Source organism: Meles meles, chromosome 6 (assembly GCF_922984935.1).
Source record: "Meles meles chromosome 6, mMelMel3.1 paternal haplotype, whole genome shotgun sequence".
NCBI classification, from domain to species: Eukaryota; Metazoa; Chordata; class Mammalia; order Carnivora; family Mustelidae; genus Meles; species Meles meles.
The window spans coordinates 102,946,687-102,967,356 of record NC_060071.1 but is presented as its reverse complement, the minus strand read 5'-3'; the positions used below and the strand labels follow the sequence as shown (position 1 = coordinate 102,967,356).

Below are 20,670 nucleotides of genomic sequence, written 5' to 3'. Positions count from 1 at the left end.
TGACCCTTGAACAACATGGGGGATTAGGGATGCCAAAAATCCACATAAAACTTTTGACTCTCCAAAAAATTTACTATAACCTACCATTGGCCAGAAGCCTTACCAATAATAAAAGCAGTTGATTAACATATTTTCTATACCATAAGTATTATATGCTGTATTCCTACAATAAAGTTAGATAGAGAAAGATAACATAACTAAGAAAATCAGAAGGAAGAGAAAATACATTTACAGTACTATTATTAAAAACAAAAACAAAAACTTCGGGGTACCTGGGTGACTCAGTCAGTTAAGCATCTGACTCTTGATTTTGGCTCAGATCATGATCTCAGGATCGTGGGACTGAGCCCTGCTTGAGTCTGCTTAAGATTCTCTCCCTCTCTCCCTACCCCTCCCCCAACTTGTACATACACACACTAATAGATTAATTTAAAAAAAAAACTCCACATATATGTGTTACTAACACATTTCAAACCTATGTTGTTCAAAGACAAACTGTATACTTAGAGTTGGAACCATTCAAAAACATTTAAAAATAAATATACCCTTTAATAAAACAATTCCATTTCCAGGAATTTATCCTAAGGAAATTATTGGGACTGTGCATATGGATTTGTCTGCAAACAGGTTCATTATAATATTATTTATAGGGTGACAAAGTGCAAATAATCTAAATACCTAGCTGTATGATACTGTAAATAAATTATGTCACAGCTACATCATGCAAAATATGGAGCCATATGAAGTCACGTTATAGAAAAAAACCTAATCATAAGAATGTAAGAAAACATGCTGACATATTTTAAGAAAAAAGCAGATGGGAAGTATCATTCCCATTAAGGAAAACAAACACATATGCATTTATAGTCACTGAAAAAAGTCAATTTTAGAAGTTTTGGTTTCTAAGCAATTTTCTGGTCCTTTAATCATCTTTGAGTCAGCTATTTGGAAACTGCTGTTTCCCCTTTCTGCTGAACACTGTCATGCTCAGGTCTATCTCTACTATTCTAAGCTCTTCTCCATATTGCACAGACTGGAAGTGTGAGAACTATAGAACTACAATTCTTATAATCCCTTCTTAGCAGAGTTCTGATTTAGATTTTGTCCACAAAAGGCACTCATGACCTCTGGAAGAGACAGGAAATAAACTTCTATTGTCTTCTAATAGAACAGGTAGATATGAGGGCAGATAACACCCATGAGGCTTGCAGTACATGCCAGAGGTATGGAATTTTACAAATTCATGGCTAACGTATTGTCCAGATGGTCATGGACTTTAAAGAAGTATGCATTTAGACCTCTGGAATGGGCATAGAGTATAAGTATATTCAGTCCCATTTGAATATTCACCAGAGGGCATCCACTGCAGAGGAAGCGCTAAAAAATCAGATGGATCAGATGACTCATTTTGTGGATATCAGTTAGCCTCCTGCTCCAGCCACTTCTGCTCAGTAGGCCCACAAACTAAATCAGCAAAAGAAATATGAAGCATTTTGGGGGCACCTGGGTGGCTTAATCAGTTAAGCATCTGCCTTCAGCTCAGGTCATGATCCTCAGGTCCTGGAATTGAGCCCGTGTTAGGCACCCTGCTGAGCAGGAAGCCTGCTTCTCCCTCTCCCTTTGACCGTTCCCCTTGCTTGTGCTCTCACTCACACAGTCTCTCTCAAACGAATAAATAAGGAATCTTAAAAAAAAAATATGAAGCATCTATATTAATATCAAACAAAATAGACTTTGGGACAAAAAATGTTACTCCAGATACAGAGGCTCACTACATAGAAATAAAAGGCTCAATTCATCAGGAAAATATAACAAGTTCACATTTGTGTGTATCTAATAATATAGTTCAAAAGTTAATAAGAGCTTGATAGAAGATGATGGTTAAATTGACAAGTCCACTGTCATCTTTTAAAATCTCTTCCAGAATTTTAAAGTATATATCAGATATCAGTATCTGGTAGATCAAACAGTCCGGAAATAAGAGTATGAAAGACATGAACAGTGCATTTAGTAAGCTTGAGCTATAGAGAATAGCTGAGTCACTACTTTGTACACTTGAAACTAATATAACACTATATGTCAACAATAGTGGAATTAAAATTTAAAAAGCGACTTGACAGCAAGTGTAATCTTTAAGTACTTTATATTAATTTATTCATCTTTAAAATAAACCCATTCATTATTCATTCTTTTTCTAAACAAAATAGCTTGAGCCAGCAAATGTATATAGCGTATTGTATCAAAAAGTAGAAAACATACAATGCTTTTCAGGCTTTTGTGGAATATTTATATTAACATGTACTAACTAAATAATAATAGTATATATATTATATATATATAATATATATATTTATAAAAAAAATAAATAAGGAAGTAAGTTTCAACAAAGTTCACAGCATGGGTGCACAGCATGGGTATTCTATAAACATGAACCATCCAATATTGTAGCAACTAACTGCATGTGGCTGTCTAAATTAAATTAATTAAAATTAAATAAGAGTAAGTATTTGGTCCTCATTCTCATTAACCATACTTCAGTTGCTCAAAAACATATACAGCTAGAGGCTACCATATTGGACGGTATAGATATGGACCATTTTTATGACTGTAGAATGTGACCTGCTATACAATATTGACTAGAGAAAGATTAAGTATGAAGTCAGTAGTAAAAATTTAGAAAAATTGAAACTTTTTTTTAAAGATTTTATTTTTAAGTAATCTCTACACCCAGTGTGAGGCTTGAACTCATGACCCTGAGATCAAGATTTGCATGGTCCACTGGCTCAGTCAGAGCCGACTGAGCCAGCCAGACACTCTGAAAAATCTGTACTTTCTATATTTTCATGAATAAAGGAACAAACCACTGTAGACATTTAAAATATTTGAAACTAAATGAGAAATAATCTACTACATATCAACATATATAAGATAAAACAATATTGGTATTTAGAACAAACCTACCCTAAATACATATATTAGAAAAAGAAGACAAGCCAAAAACTAATTAGCCCCGTACCCAACTTTTTAAGTTAAAAAGAGAATATAGAATGAAACCAAAAAGGACACTTGGGTGGCTCACTGGGTTAAAGCCTCTGCCTTCAGCTCAGGTCATGGTCCCAGGGTCCTAGGATCGAGTCCCGCATCTGGCTCTCTGCTCAGCAGGGAGCCTGCTTCCCCCCCTTCCCCGCCTGACTGTCTACTTGTGATTTCTGTCTAGCAAATATAAATAAAATCTTACAAAAAAAAAAAAAAAAGAATGAAACCAAAGAGAATACAAAAAGGAAATAATATTGATTAAATAAAATATAAAAGAAAGAAAAAAGAGGGATTAAACAATAAAATATAACAAGGAAAACACAAAATTAAGTAGAGAAAATAACAAAAAATTAAGAACAACCTTATGCCAAGTTGGTGAAATGGACAGATTCCAAGAAAAAAACAAATTGCTAAAACTGACTCAAGAAGAAATGGAAAGATTTAATTGTTCCAAAACCAATATTGAAGTTGAATCAATAGTTCAAAATCTTACTATAAAGAAAACAGCAGGTCCAGGTAGTTTAATAGACTCATTTTCCTAAACTGGATCAGTCTAATCTTACATATTCCTTCCTGGGCTTATCCCAGGAAAGCAAGATTACTTCAACACAGAAGGTATTTTATTTTACTTAAAAGACCTTATTTATTTATTTGAGAGAAAGAGAACAAGCAAAGGGGAAAGGGAGAGGCAGACTCCTCACTGAGTAGAGAGCCCGGGATCATGACCTGAGGTGAAGGCAGACGCTCAAACCGACTAAGCCATGCAGGCATCCCAACAAAGAAGATATTTTAATGTAATTAAACATATGAACAAATTAAAGAAGAACCAAATGAATGATTATTTCAATAAATACAGAAAAAGTATTCATTATAATTCCATATCCAGTGATGACTTTTTTTTAAAATTTAACATATAATGTATTATTTGCCCCAAGGGCACAGGGCTGTGAATCATCAGGCTTACACATTTCACAGCACTTACCACAGTCCAATGAATACTTTTAAAAAGACTTTTATTTAGGAATAAAAGAGAACATTTTTTAATCTAACTAAGGTAAGAAAAAGGCAAAAGATAAAGATTTCAAAGGAATGAATAAAGCTGTCATTATTGCAGGTGATATGCTTCCTTGTGTAGAAAATTCTATAGAATCAAAAGGCAACTAGTTAGAATTAATAAGAGAGTTTTGTAGGGTTGCTAGATATAAGGTAAATAAGTAAAATTCAACTGAATTTTTAGGTGCTATTAATAGCCAATAAATATATAACACGGAAAAAAAACCATAGGAACAAAAAAATAAGGAATATAAGAATAAATCTAACAACGGACAGTCCCTCAAGGAAGCTATTCATCTATTCATTTGTTTTACTTATTTTTTAATGATTTTGTTTATTTATTTGAGTGAGAGAAAGTGAGAGAGACCACAAACAGAGGGGAAGGGTCGAGGGAAAGCAGACTCCCTGCTGAGCTGGGAGCCCATTCTTGGACTCAGTTCCAGGACCCTGGGATCATGACCTGAGCCGAAGGCAGACACTAAACCAACTGAGCCACCCAGGCACCCCAAGGAATGTTTTTAAACTACTGAAAGACATCAAGAAGCAAATTCTAAATAAATGAAGGAATATACCAGGTACATGAATAGGAATATTCAGTATATTAAAAATATTGATTCTAATCAAATTAATCAACAAACTAAATACATTTTTTAAGATTTTATTTATTTGAGAGAGGGAGAGAGAATCCTAAGCAGACTCCCAGCTGATTGTGGAGCCCGACACAGGGCCTGATCCCAAGACCCTGAGACCACAACCTGAGTCGAAGCCAGGCACTTAAGAGACTAAGCCACCCAGCTGCCCCTTAACTGAGTACAATTTTAATTAAAAAAAAAAAAAAAAAAAGTCCCAACTGGGCTTTCCAAAGAACTTGAACACCTGATTCTAAAATCTTACACAGAAGCAAAAAGCCAAGAATAAAGAATAGTTCAAAGCATCCTTAAATAAGATCACAATGAAACAATCTGTTGTACCATATATAAAGACACTATGAAACTACAGTAACTAAAATCGCATGCTATTGACACAGAGATAGACAGACAAATTGCACTGCAACATAATAAGAAGTGCAGAAGCTGACCCACTCATATCCAGGAATAATATTGACAATACAGTTTGGAGATCAACGGGAGGAAAGGGTGGATTATCAATTGGATTATTCCATAATGGGCCTGGGACCTTTGGTTATCCATATGGAAAAAAAATCAAAGAGATTCTACACCACACTATCCATAAAAATAAAATTCAAATGGTTCCAGAGCTTAAAATGAAGTTGGGAAGACTGCAGAGTAGGAAGCACCAGCAAAATATTTACATTGGCATATTCTATCTGATATAACTACCGGAACTCTGCAATTTATTGAAGTCTTACAACTTCCAGGGGAAGGCTTGAATGATTAAAAAAAAATGCAGTTAATTTAAGTCAATTCCAACTCTGAAGTCAGCAGCAGGTACTAATCCTCCATCCCCAGCCATGTGGCAGGCAGTTATGCACGTGTTCCCACAGCAGCTTACACACAACTGGCAGAAGTCAGGGTATGCAATGAGGACCCTGTCCTCCAAAAACTGGGGATCTGTGTTCCTATTGCTGATTACTGCTTCTTATCACAAAGGTGCAGACATAGAGGTGGACAGCTGTATTTTTCCCCCATTGTTGACTGCTTCTTCTTTCTAGTGAAGTGACTTCTGGGAAATTTAAAGGGCCAGTACTTTTCCCCCCCTTCTTCAGTTTTCACTTTTTCCTCTTTTGGGAGTCAGACATTAAAGAGTAAGGTATTCGGAAGCAACTACATATACCGGGAAAATCAGAAACTCACCACACATGCCCAGAGAAAGGCCCAGGCCAAAAAAAGACCCGAGAAGATTTTAAGTTTACACCTCAGGCTGATCCTCAGTATAAAGCATCCTATAAATATTAAAACAAACAAACAAAAACCCAAAAAACTCCAAACCCAGAAAACCCCGGGGAAGGGAGAATCTGACTTTCTTATTTCTTATTTCATTATTAAATTCAAATATCCAGTCTTCAATAACAAAAATCACAAGGCATACAAAGAAATAGAAAACTGTCCCAGAGAAAGACCAGATGGTGAGCCTACCAGACAAACACCTTACTAAAGTGATTGTCTTGAAGATGCTCAAAGAACTAAAGGAAAATGCAGAGAAAGACAAGAAAACAATGACTGAACAAAATGGAAATATTGATAAAGAAATAGGAGACCTAAAAGAAAGCAAAAAGAAATTCTAGAGCTAAAAAGTACAATAACTAAATTGAAACGCTTACAAGAGACATACATAGCAATATTTGAGAAGACAGAGGAAAACAATCAGCAGCTGGTGATAGGGCAATCGAAATTATCAGAGCTGCAGAAAAGAAAGAAAAAAGTTTGAAGACAAGTGAACAGAGCCTAAGGGATCTGTGGGACACCATACAGCAGAGCAACATACGAAATTGTAAGAGTACCAGAAGGAGAAGAGAGAAAAAGGGGTAAAGAGATTTTTTGAAGAAACAATGCCCTAAATTTCCCAAGCTTGATAAAAGACATGAGTGCAAACATCTAAGGCTCAACTAACTCCAAGCAGGATAAACTTAGAGACCCACATTGAGACACATTATAACCAAACTGTTGAAAGGGAAAGACAAAGACAGAAGTTTGAAAGCAACTGACATCACGTGCAAAGAATCCTCAAGAATATCAGCAGATTTCTCATAAGAAACGTAAGAGTCCAGAATACAGTGAGTGGGCTTATATATTCAAAGTGCTTAAAAAACAAAAAACAAACAAACAAACAAAACCTGTCAACAAAGAATCTTCTGCTTGGCAAAATTGTCTTTCAAAAGTGGGAGAGATATTAAGGCATTCTCAAATAAACAAAAGCTGTGGAAGTTTGTTACTGCTACACTTGCCCTGCAAGAAATGCTGAAGGGAATCCTGTAGGTTGAAATGAAAGCACATTGGACAGTAACTCAAACCATCTGAAGAAATAAAAATCTCAGTAAACACATGGGCAATTATGGAAGCTAGTATTATTTGAACATTATATAACTCCTTTATTTTCTACATGATTTAAGAGAAAAACATATTATAAAAACCCCAATTATTAGTCTAAAAACTAACTTTTGTTTTTAGCTTCACATTTTGTTTTCTCAGAACTTAAGGAACTAATACTTTTTTTTATTGAAGGATAATTGATGCACAATGTTAGTTTCAGGTATACAATATAATGATTCCACAAGTGTATACATTAGGCTATGAGTGTACCTACCACCAGTCACTATACAACCCTATTAGAATACCATCAATTATATTCCCTATGCTGTACCTTTTTTATCCCTATGACTTATTCGTTCCATAACTGGAAGCCTGTATCACTCCCACGCCTTTACCCATTTTGCTCATCTTCCCCACCCTCCTTCCCTCTGGTAACCATCAGCTTAGCTTGTTCTCTGTATTTATAGAACTGGTTCAGCTTTTTGTTTATTTGCTTGTTTTGTTTTTTAAATTCCACATATAGTGAAATCATATGGTATTTGTCTTTCTGTCTGACTTATTTCATTTAGCATAATACTTTCTAGGTCCATTCATGTTGTCCAAATGGTAAGATCCCATCTTTTTATGGCTAAATAATATTCCAGTGTGTGGGATATTATTACACAACACACCATACAAACGGAGTTAGTGTTTTCATTTTCTTTGGGTAAATATCCAGTAGTGGAATTACTGGATCATACTGTATTTCTATGTTTAATTTTTTGAGGAAACTCCATACTGTTTTCCATAGTGGCTGCACCAATTTACAATCCTACCAACTGTGTATGAGGGTTCTTTTTTCTCCACATTTTTGCCAGCACTTGTTATTTCTTATCTTTTTTTTTTCTACCCTTCTGACAAGTATAAGGTGGTATCTCATTGTCGTTTTGATATGCATTTCCTAATGACTAAAGATGCTGAGCATCTCTTCATGTGTCTGTGGCCATCTGTAGGTCTTCTTTGGAGACTAATGCATTTTTTTTTAAACTACTAGTTTTTGTTTCTGTATACATAACGTATACAGATGTAACTGTGTGACATCAGTAAGTAAAAGGGGTGCAAATGGAGCTATAAAGGACCAGAATTTTTGTATGTTATTGAAGTTAAACTGATATAATTTCAAATTAGAGAGCTATAACTTTAGGATATTAAATATAATCCTTATGGTAACCACAAAGAAAATAGTCCCAGAATGCCTTAGTTCAGGCTGCTATAACAAAACACCACAGTCTGGGTAGTTTATAAGTGTTGCTGTTTTAAGATTTTACTCATTTGAGAAAGAGAGAGAGCATGAGCAGGGGGAGGAGCAGAGGGAGAGGGAGAAGCAGACGCCGCCCTGAGCTCCATCCCCAGACTCCATGACACCGCACTGAGCTCCATCCCCAGACTCCAAGATCATGACCTAACATGAAAGCAGACACTTAACTGACTGAGCCACCCAGGCACCCCTGGACTGGGTAGTTTAGAAACAATAAAATTCAGTTATCGGTTCTGGAGGCTTGAGGGCCAAGATCAGGGTGCCAGCACAGTCAGGAGAGGGCCTTCCTCCAAGTCGTAGAATCCTCACTGTATCTTGGCATGGTGGAAGGGGCTACGGAACTCTGTGGGGTCTCTTTTAAGAGAGTGTGGTTAATCCATTCATCTCATTCAGAGGGTTCCATTCTCATGACTTAAGCCATCCTCCAACGACCCCACTTCCTAAAACTATCACTCTGGATATTGGGATTTTGACATGAATTTTGGAGGGTACCAATATTCAGACCATAGCACATACTATAAGCAAGCAATAAATGATAAGGGAATTAAAATATTACAGGACAGAAAAATCAACTAAACACATAAGGACAGTAACCAGGAAATGAGGGACAAAAAACTAAAAGGCACATAGAAAAAAACACAATGAGATACCATTTTCACCTCTATTATAATGTCGAGTGTGGGCAAGAATATGAAATAAACAAAGTACTTTGTTGAAAAAATGGATACTCTAGATCCCATTTTGTATTAGGTTCTTAAAAATGTATATTTTTATATATACATATATATTTATATATATATACACATTATATATATATGTACATTTCTTATTCCTGATCATTTTATTTTTTTTAAAGATTTTATTTTATTTATTTGACAGAGAGAGAGAGATCACAAGCAGGCAGAGAGGTAGGCAGAGAGAGAGGAGGAAGCAGGCTCCCTGCAGAGCAGAGATCCCGACACGGGGCTCAATCCCAGGACCCTGAGATCATGACCCGAGCCGAAGGCAGCGGCTTAATCCACTGAGCCACCCAGGCGCCCCTCCTGATCATTTTAAATGCATATAAAAATGATCAGGAAATGAGAAACACTAAATTTATGAAAGTGTTTATCTTTGGGAGGGGAGTAAGGAGAGGATGCCATTAGGGAAGGACACATAGGCAGTGTCAAATACTGATAAAGTTTTATTTCTTCACTTGGGAGGAGGCATGCAGATTCTCATTATCTCAGATTCTCCCCAAAAGTGAACATCTATGTTTTATATGCTCATTTGTACACAGATATTTTTCACAGAACTTTATAAAAAAGAAAAGAGGAAGAGCCTCTAAATTCAAAAACACCCCAACTATTTTTTAATGACTAAATCATTAAGTAGATCATTTTCCTGATGATCACAGGTTCTATTTAGAGTCTAGTCACTGGTTCTAAAGATAATAAAGGCAGCAGAGCTTGAAACAGAGCAAAGATATAACCCAGGAGTCATCAAGACAAGGTATAAGAAGATACAAAGTATAAAAAATATTTATGTATAGGAAGAATATATTTGAAAAAAGATGTAAGGAAGGTAAATTAAATTAGTGAAATTGGAGGGGAGAGTCTGTAGGGAAAGTACATGTATGACTCAGTAAAAATTTTATTTTGTTTTAGGAGGAATAGATACATACAGAATGAGGCAAGTAAAAAGGGACAAATGGTCTCCTTTCAAGAAAAACAGAATATAGACAACTGGAAAAGAAAGAGCAGGACATAATTATACTATATTCAAGATCACTTTTAATCTTACCTCAAAAAAACAAAAACAGAAACCTAAAAATTAGTATTTTGACAAATGCCTTTTCAACAAATTGACACTTTCCACGTTTACTTAAGCTAAGATAGTTTGTTTTTTTTTTTAAATAAGGGAAGAAGCAGCTGACATACAGATATTATTTTTCAAAAGCAACATTGCACTGAGAGTTTCTGTTACATTGTAGAAAACCCAAATTCTCATGAGTGGACTCCAGAGTTTTAAGCAGTTGTAATTAACAAAAACAAATTAAAAAGGATACATTTCTGTTTCGTTCTTAGAGTTTAGTACTTGAACTCTAAGCCCAACAATGAAAGACTGCTTTCTGGGCTACTGCCTCTGATAGTCATCTGAATCCTTTATTTTTCACACTAGTACATTCTTTGCCTTCTTTTCTAGTCCAAAGCAATCAAGTTTATGGAGCATTGATTTCTTATACCAGCTTAAGCCTAAATAGGCTTTCTGCGAGACCTTTCTGGCACATTATTTTAGTTCCTTGTCTTCATCACATGAACTGGGGAAGAAAATAACCCTAAATTTAAATCTTGGATCTTATAATTTATATAAATTATGGGACCTCTGGCACATTTCCTCATGCTCTGAGTCTTAAACTCCTTATATGATAATTGCGAATAATAACGTCTACCTCTGAAGAATGGACTTTTAAATGCTTAAATTTATTTAAACTTCTGGTTCAGGGGTGCCTGAGTGGCTCAGCTGCCTTTGGCTCAGGTCATGGCTTAGGTCACGATCACAGGGTCCTGGGATCAGAATCCTGCCTTGGGGTCCCTGCTGTGGGGAGCCTGCTTCTCTCTCCCTCTGCTGCTCCCCCCGCTCATGCTCTCCTTCACTCAATTTCTCACTCTCAAATAAATAAATAAAATCTTAAAAATATATAAAAAATAAATAAACTTCTGGTTCAGTGCAGATTTAGGTACAGGGGTTGGGATTCTCAATTCTACTCACAGACCTGCTTCTCAGTTGTATTCTCTGGATATGATCCTCAACCACCACCCCCAATTCTGGGTGTTAGTAGAGATGCTTTTCTGGTATGTAGTTTCCATGGCCCTATTAGAACCTAACAGGTCTCTGACTACACAAATAAAAACACTAGCTGTGATGTGGTTCTACAGAATTCTTATTTGAATTTTATGCTTCCTGCGCAGATTTTGTAAATCTCGCTCGCCCTTTTCTTGGAAATCATCATATTTTCCAATTCTAGATAGTCTACCTTTGACCCCCACCCACTGCATTCTAACCTGTCTGAAAAGTTTTTAGCTGGATGACAAGGTTAGTTCACTGTCTTTTTTTTTTTTTTTTTTTTACAAGCTATCACTTGAGTTTTTCTCATCATAGACCTCTGGCTTCTACAAGAGCCTGTTTTTCTCTTACCCTCACACCATGCCCCATTATCTTACAAAGCGTTCCAGAGTACTGAGGCACCTGGGTGCCTCAGTCTGTTAAGTGTCTGTCTTCAGTTCAGGTCCTGATATCCGGGTCCTAGGATTGAGCCTCAGGGTTCTAAGATAGAGCCCCACATCAGGCTCCCTGCTCAGCAGGGAGTCTGCTTCTCCCTCTGCCCTTCCCACTGCTTATGCATGCTCTTTCTCTCAAATAAATAAAATACTTTTAAAAAAATTACAGAGTGGGCGCCTGGGTGGCTCAGTGGGTTAAGCCTCTGCCTTCAGCTCAGGTCATGATTCCAGGGTCCTGGGATCGAGTCCCACGTTGGGCTCTCTGCTCGGCAGGGAGCCTGCTTCCTTCTCTCTCTCTCTCTGCTTGCCTCTCTGCCTACTTGTGATCTCTCTCTGTCAAATAAATAAAATCTTTAAAAAAAATTCCACAGTATTACATTATAGAAAATAAATCAGAAGATAACCCTACATTCTAATTTCAGTCTTCTAACTTGTTAAATATATGATTTTTGCCAAGTTATTTCACCTGAGACTCAGGTTTTTTTTATTTGCAAAAGACTATGTCCAGCCAACTGAAGAAACTAAAGATCAAATACAATAATGCAGGTAACTGTGCCTTGAAAACTGTAGTTCTATATAGTGCAGAAGGCATTAACATTCAGTAAAGAGGCAGTATAGCATAGTGGTGAAGACACAAGAGTCTGAAGTCGAACTGTCAGAGTTGGAATCCTGGCTCTACCATTTTGCTTTGATATATAAAATGAGGATTATAGTACCTACTTCATATAATATTAGCTCAATGACATTAGCTATTATTGTTATTATTAAATGCCCACTATGTGGTAGGCATTGCACTAGGTGCTAGTAGCAAAAGGGAATCAGGACAGAATGGCTAACATCTTCATCAGAAACCTCTATTCCCTATTCTATATGCTACATTTTTCTAAGTCATTTACGTATTTATGTCTCATATACTTTATAGCAAAGAAAAATCGGAGTAGTAAAGCATTTTTATAGAGCATCAAGACTCCACAGTTTCAATATTTCTTTTCTGTGAAAATGTCCAGTGAATACATAGTGACTTTAGTATTTCTTTTCCTAATTCACCACTTAAGTTGAAATTCTTGATGACTTCTGGGTAAACTGTCTGGGACATGTTCCCATCAAATAGAAATAATCCAGTGCTTATCAATCACCTAAAATGCTAATTAAAAGACAGAGTCCTAGACCCTATTTCAGACCTAACGACTGAAAAGCTCTGACTGACTTGCGGCAACATGGATGGATCTTGAGCGTATTATGCTAGGTGAAATAAACCAGAGAAAAACAAAGACCATATGATTTCATTCATATGTGGAATTTAAGAAACAAAACAAATGAGCAAAGGGAAAAAAGAGAGAGAGAGAAACCAAGAAACAGACTCTTAACTATAGAGAACAAATTGATGGTTACTGGGGGTGGGGAGCGGTTGAACAGGTGATGGGAATTAAGGAGTGCACCTCTCATGATGAGCACCCGGTGTTGTATGGAAGTGTTGAATCACTACATTGTACACCTGAAACTAATATTACACTAACTGGAATTAAAATAAAAACTTTTAAAACTTAAAAATAAATAAAATAAAAATAATTTAAATAAGAAAGAAAGGGGAAAAAGCCCTAGCTGGAAGATGTGGGAATATGCATTTCTAAAAAGTCCCCAGTGTGATTTTTATGCAAATCCCATTTGAGAACCATATCCCCGAGACAGAAAAACCTCCACTATATAAGAAATCTGTACCCAAAGAAATACTGAAGAATAATGATCCAAAGCTTCACTAAGAAGAAAAATTTTAATCCTTAGAATAAATTTACACATGCATGTCTTTTAATAGGGCTGAGTCAACAATGCACAGAGATCAAGACCAAAACTGACTTGAACATACACACCTTAACTGTGAGTGTTCAAGAACTTCCTACTCTGGAGGCCAAGGAAAAGGATGGTGGTAGGAGGACACTGAGAAAGCTTACTCATAATTTCATAAGAAGCAAAGAAAACAGTGTTACTGCAACAGTCACACTTAGTAAAACTGGGGTTTAGTAATCTCAGAAAATGGAACCGCCTTCCTTAAATTCAGACAGCTAAAGACAGACCTCCTTGGCCAACTCCCCCCACCTACCATAAATCTTGGATAATCTGTCAAAAGTAAACCTTGTCTAATGGGAGTAAAGTTGGTCCTGTGACCAATCAGAGGGGCAACGAGAGATAGGGTCTTTTGATAAAAGTCAGGCAAAACCAACCAATTAAAATTTAAATTTATACCTGTTGGTCTGAAGGACAGCTATAGAAGAGATCTCACTGAAACACAGAAGACAATCAAGGAGCTCCAAACTCCTAGTGGATGTAAACTTTCCAAAATAGCAAAATACCCACCAAGGAACAGTGACCTAAGATCTGCTCTGGTTCAGATAATAAAATGCCCTGAAATGCTTTCGTTCCTAAGATGGTAGTGGGGCTTGTACTGTGGCTGGAAGAAAACGGGAGCTTAAGGCAGAAAAAGACGCCCAATCTGCCCACACTATCCGTCCTGAACCAAGTCTGGAGCAGCAGAGCGGGTGGGGCCGCGATTTCTCCTGCATCACTGCGTTCTCTCCTCTCCGCCTGCGTGAGCGCCGCCCACCCACTCGCGGCGTGAACCCACTGGGCCCAGCCTCTCCTCCCCCTCCTCCCCTCGGCCTGGTGCTGAATCATGAGTCCAATATCTCCAAAAGGTAAAACCAAAGAACAATGCCACCCTTAGGGCTGGCCTGAATGGGGTACCAGGTGGGGTGGAGCCGCGTCTGGAAACCACAACTTTGCTTCTCTTCCTCCCAAATTCCCCACCCAAGACCCAGATTAAAACAAGTACTGCAGCGCTGGGGTACTCCCAAGCGGGTACCCCTTCTCCTGGGTTGCTCAGGTCCGCAACCCTCCCACCGGGCCCGGCGCGCTCTGCCTCATTGTTCCAGCACGCCGCCCGCTCGGGAGCCCGCGCCCTGCCAGGCGGAAGGGCTCACAGCTCCCGGGGAAGTGGGTGGAGGTTAGGGATCCTTACCCCCTCGCCCCTCAACCCTCTCGGCCGGATAACAACAGCCCTTGCCTACTCTCATCGCCTTCCTGCCAACCGATCGCCAAAGCGGAACCAACGAGTCCCCGGGAGGCTACCGGCGGGTGCTGTCCAAATGCTGCGAGGAGGCGGACTGGGGGAGGAGGGTGCGGGAGAAGCTGGGGCCCGGCCTGCGAGAAGCCGCAGCCCTCCCCATAGCGCGATTCCGGCTACCCCGGTATCACTCGGCCATGCTTTCTCCCGCCCTACAGGGAGCAGCCCGGTTGTGGCCCGTCTCCCAGCCCTGGTCTCTGGCGCCGATCAGCCCTTGGCCCGCTAGTCCCCAGAAGCAGAAAGCAGAGGGCCAGTCCCCATGCAGGCTGCAGAAGTCACCATATGCTACTCACCCCAACTGTTTCTGTCCCTGCGGTTCTTGGCCATGGTGGTCTGGGGACTGGCGGCGGTGAGGCGCTGTCACGGCCCTGGCTCTTCTCCCGGGCCGCAGGTTGCTGGCGGTGGGAGGTTCTGTGCCCGCGCTGGGCGCAGTTCGCTCAGACTCTGAGGATGTTGCTGTGGCGCTGGTGGGAAGGAGTGGGGAGGAGAAGGGAGGAGAAAGCGGATGAACCGAGCTCAGCATCACAAGCCCGAGTTCACACAAATATCAGCGTCACACCCTCCCTACCTCAGCCCACCCCCAGAGCAGGAAGACAGGGACGGACGATGAACTGCAACATTTTCAGCGGAAAACACACGTACAAATAAATAGCACCCCTTCACACACACTCTCAAAGAATTTAGCAGCATTAGGCAGTCGCAGAAATACACAAACCAATATACTGCATTATTCTGAATGTTCAAATACCTGTTTCCTAGAATAGTTACACATTAGTACAAATAGGCAGGCAACATTTATATAACCAAAGAAATTAAAATAATCTCCACTTATCTACCAGGCACCATTTCCCCCCATTTTAAAAGCAAGGTCAGGTTGGTAAAGAGGGTATCAATGCATTTTTGTACCTGCAGAGTTAACAGGCCTGCTTTTTAAAATTAGGACAGCAAAATTTAGATCAAGATCATGATAAATGAAAGCTGAAGATTCATCATTAATATGTAACTAACGCAATATCTAGTGGGCAAAATTTCCCACTAGATTTGCAGAGAAAAACTCTGGATTTATATTGCCAAATATTTTAAATAAAATCATACTACATAGTTTAGGTGAGCCTTGGCAGCCACAAAGGTTGCAGACAATTTTGAATAGAAAGCAAAAGGCAATAAACACTTAAAAGAATGTTCTCAATCTCCCCCTTTCTGCTGATTTCTTCCTTCCTGCCTGCAAACTCAGTTTTCAGGATTCTAGAAACAGTCTTTTCATGCTACTTGACCCTCGGGGTACCATTATCCCATTCCTTACACAGTTTTCTCCTGCATTTTGTTGTTGCCCACACTCTGCAGATCAGTTTTGCCTACAAGATTACTGCTAGCCTCTCAGTAACCAAATCTTTGGTTCACTCTTCACTCTATGTTCACTCAATGTAATTTGCTATCATGACTTCAGACAAGACTTCATCCTGGTAATTCCCAAATCTATGCTTCTAGTCTTAAGATCTCTTAGAGAGAGAAAATCATCATACTAGAACCAAGTTTATAACTGTCTGAGGTCATCTTCACTTTGTTTTTCTACTGATACTTCAAAATCAACATGTCAAAAACCAAACTACCTCACCCACTACTGCCTAGTCTTATGCATTCTCTATTTCAATTAATGGTTCTAGTGATCCCAAAACTGTGAGCACTGTAAACCAAGTTTACATTACAGTTTCAATAGAGTTGAATTCCCCAAACACTAATGAAACAACATAGGAAGACAGGAATTACCTCAACCCTGCACCTACAAACCAAAGTCATAGGCTAAAAAGAAGTGTGTTCTGCTTTTCTTGTATATCTTAACTATAGTTCTCAACACACATTCTAGCCTGATAATCCCTTTCAGTGAATCACATTAAAAAGAACAGATTCCACAGATACAGACACATGCACGTTGTATAATTCAATATATTCTTTTTTTTCCCTATATGTGGGGCTTTATAATATACATTCTTAACTGAAAAATACATTTTAAAAAACCTCTTTTCTTTGTAATTAATAGGTAATCTGTGGGATAATACTTGAGACTGTGACTATCTCAGCCAAGAACTTCACCCAATGGTTTTAGTATCCATTGATACCTTCGCCTGAATCAAGTTTATATTAGTGATTTTTAAATGGTGATTTTTAAGTAATTATATTATTATAATTCTTTTACATTTCACAGTTAGTAGCTGACATTCCCTCTCCCCTCTTCATTGAGAACCACTACAGATTGATGAACTCTAAAGCAAAAAAAAAAAAAATTGTGTTATTTACCATCATTATTATTTCTAATCCTCAAATTGCCCTAAATTTGGCCAATGGGAGCCCTTTCCAGTTAACACCTATGTCCTCTTAACACCTATATGTCTTTGATCAGTTCCTTATTTTCTAGCATAAGAAAATCTTTCAAGGATGCCTGGGTGGCTCAGTTGGTTAAGCCTCTGCCTTTGGCTCAGGTCATGATCCCAAGATGCTGGGATCGAGCCCTGCATCAGGCTCTCTGCTCAGCAGGGACCCTGCTTCCCTCTCTCTCTCTCTCTCTCTGCCTGCCTCTCTGCCTACTTGTGATCTCTCTGTGTCAAATAAATAAAGAAAAGAAAAGAAAAAAGAAAAAAAAATCTTTCAAGTTTCCCTTGTATTTTCCCTGCCTCAGAACTAGAATTACCCAATTTCTCCAAGAAGTTCTGGCTCCTTTCAGTGAAAAAAGAAATTTAGAAACCAAGATCTGTGTGCTAGTTGTGCTCATTGCTAGGAAAAGTTTCACTATTTCTAGACTCTGACAATAGACATTGTTAGAATATATTTATTTTGGGGGGCACCTGCGTGGCTCAGTTGCTTAATCATCTGACTCTTGTTTTAAATTCAGGTCATGATCTCAAGGTCATGTGGTCAAGCCCCGTGTTGGGCTCCATGTTGGGTATGGAGCCTGCTTAAGACTCTCTCTCTGACAGATGGGGTAGCTTGGTTATGGACACTGGGGAGGGTATGTGCTATGGTGAGTGCTGTGAATTGTGTAAGCCTGATGATTCACAGACTTGTAGCCCTGAACCAAATAATACATTATATGTCAATTTAAAAAAAAGATTCTCTCTCTGCCTCTTCCGCCCATTCTAAAAATAATAATTTTTTAAAACCTTAAGTTTAATCTATTCCAAATAAATACCTCTAACCATATGGAAATGCACATATACAGAGTCACTTATTACAGCATCTTATGTAATTGCAAAATACTAGAAACAATATATAGGAAAATGGTTGAATATATTAATTATGTCTATACAATGAAATACTATGCTGCTGTAATAAAGAATAAAGAAGATCTCTATGAATGGATACAGACTGACTTCCAGAATACACTATTAAATGGAAGGAGGAAAAGTGAAAATGCTTTACCCATCCTCTAAGAAAGAAAAGGATATGAAATAAAAAAGTATTTGTTCATCTATGCAAAAGAAATAAAAGAAAAATAAACCAGAAGCTAATGAGATCAGTTACCTACAGGAGATGGATGGGAATAGGCTGGAAGTAATGGGAGAATGGGAATAATGGGTAGTAGAGGTGAGGAAGATTGATCTTCCTTAAGTATAACCTTTTTATATAGTTCTGTTTCTTAGAGCCATGATAATGTTTCACATCCTCCAAAATAAATAACTGAAATCAGTAAAGTTATAATAAGGAAAGGGGGAAGGATAGAATGAACCCTGTGGTGTTGAGTCACAATCTAAAGTAGAAGTATGATAGAGTAAAAATACAATTAACTCAACTTTTAAAAATGGGCAGAGGAGCTATTAAATGCACATTTCTTCATAGAAGACATACAAATGGCCAATAAACACATGAAAAGATGATTAATATATTTAGTCACTAAGGCAAATGCAAATCAAAACCACAAGGAGGGGCACATGGGTGGCATAGTCCGTTAAGCATCCAACTCATTTGATATCAGCTCAGGTCTTGATCTCGGGGTCATGAGTTCAAGCCTCACACTGGGGTCCATCATGGTAGTGGAGTGTACTTAAAAAAAAAAAAACCCACAGTGAAATACTATGTCTTACCTACTAGGATGAAAAAGACAGTAACAAGTGTTGGTGAGGATGTGGAGAAATTGCTACACCATACACTGCTGGTGAGAATATAAAATGGTACAGCCACTTTGGAAAGCAGTCTGGCAACTTCTTGAAAAGTTAACCATAGAGTTATTCTATGGCCCAACAATTCCACTCATATATGCCCAAGAGAAATGAAAACAATGTGTATATCATGTGAAAACTTGTGTACAGGAATGTTCATAATAGCATTTTGCATAGGAGACAAAAGGTGGAAATAACCTAAATGCCAAATAATTGATAAATGGTTGAACAAAACACTGTATATCTATACAATGGAATACTATTTGGCCATAAAAAGGAATGAAGTACTGCTATATGCCATACCACGGATCTTGAAAATATTATGCTAACTGAAAGAAGCTAATCACAAAGACCATGTATTGTATGATTCCATTTATATGAAAGGTACAGTATTGGTAAATCTATAAAAACAGAAAGTAAATCAATGGTTACCTAGGGCTGGGGAGGGTGGAAGAGAGGTTGAGGAGAAAGAGGAGAGTAATTGCTATTGAGTACAGGTTTCTTTGGGGGGTGATTAAAATTTTTTAAATGTTTGAAATCAGTTGTGTACAACTCCATGGATACACTAGTAATAACTGAATTATACAATTTAAATTGGTTAATTATATGGCATGGTAATTATATAGCAATAGGCTGCTTTTAAAAAGTTAAGGTCAGGGGCGCCTGGGTGGCTTAGTGGATTAAGCCGCTGCCTTCGGCTCAGGTCATGATCTCAGGGTCCTGGGATCGAGCCCCGCATCAGGCTCTCTGCTCCGCAGGGACCCTGCTTCCTCCTCTCTCTCTCTGCCTGCCTCTCTGCCTACTTGTGATCTCTCTGTGTCAAATAAATAAATAAAAATCTTTTAAAAAAAAAAAAGTTAAGGTCAAGTTTATTTTAAATCAGAAAAAAAAAAGAGAGAGAGAGAGAGAGAGAGTGGGTTAAGCCTCTGCCTTCAGCTCAGGTCATGATCTCAGGATCCTGGGACCAAGCCCCGCACTGGGCTCTCTGCTCAGCGGTTCAGGGCTCTCTACCTGCCCCTCTGCCTACTTGTGATCTCTCTCTTCTCAAATAAGTAAATAAAATCTTTTTTTAAAAAAAAGAAAGAAAGAAAAGGTATTTGTACTTTAGTACTCTAGACTCCTCTCATCCTGACCCCACTGGAATGTCGCTCATAAATTGTTCTCTCCCTCCTATATCCTCAATGCTCTCCCCCCCCCCCACATTTGTTCCTTCACCATGCTCATCCCCCCCCCCTCCTAAAAAGGCTCTCTCCATCTTGTCATTTGCAACAATGTGGATGGACTTACAGGGCATAATGCTAAGTGAAATAAGTCTGATAGAGAAAGACAAATACCGTATGATTTCACTCATATGTGGAATTTAAGAAAAAAGAAACGAACAAACAAAAAAGGCAAAAATCAGAATCAAATACAGAGAAAAACTGGTGGTTGCCAGAGGGGAGGTTGGGGGAAAGTAGGTGAAATAAAGGGAATGAAGAGCACACTTTACTTGTTGAGCATTGAGAAATGCATAGAACTGTTGAATCATTATATTGTACACCTGAAACTAATATAACAGTATGTGCTATAATACTTCAATTAAAAAAAGAAAAAAATAATAAAATAAAATGTAACCTTCCTAAGAAAGAAAATGGCTCTCTCAATCACAGGTTTCTCTATAGTTGATGCTATGACTTGTTCCTTCCCTGTATAACTAGCAATCTGGGAAAAGTATTTAGATCAGTTGGAATGCTTTTGGCTGCAACTCAAAATAGCTTAATCCAGA

At 38.2% G+C, this 20,670-nt stretch overlaps 1 protein-coding gene across 2 annotated transcripts in view; it reads right to left on the bottom strand.

The window, feature by feature from the left end:
* The window catches only part of ATL1 (atlastin GTPase 1), a 65,820-nt gene extending 50,558 nt beyond the window's left edge, over nt 1–15,262 (bottom strand). Inside the window, exon 1 of one of the 2 annotated variants that reach the window (XM_046009658.1) lies at nt 15,048–15,262. In XM_046009658.1, coding sequence (XP_045865614.1) covers nt 15,048–15,081 — 34 coding nt within the window. In that variant the 5' untranslated portion in view covers nt 15,082–15,262. The remainder of the gene's footprint in view (nt 1–15,047) is intronic. The other variant, XM_046009657.1, reaches the window with a different exon arrangement.
* Between the last annotated feature and the right edge of the window lie 5,408 nt (nt 15,263–20,670).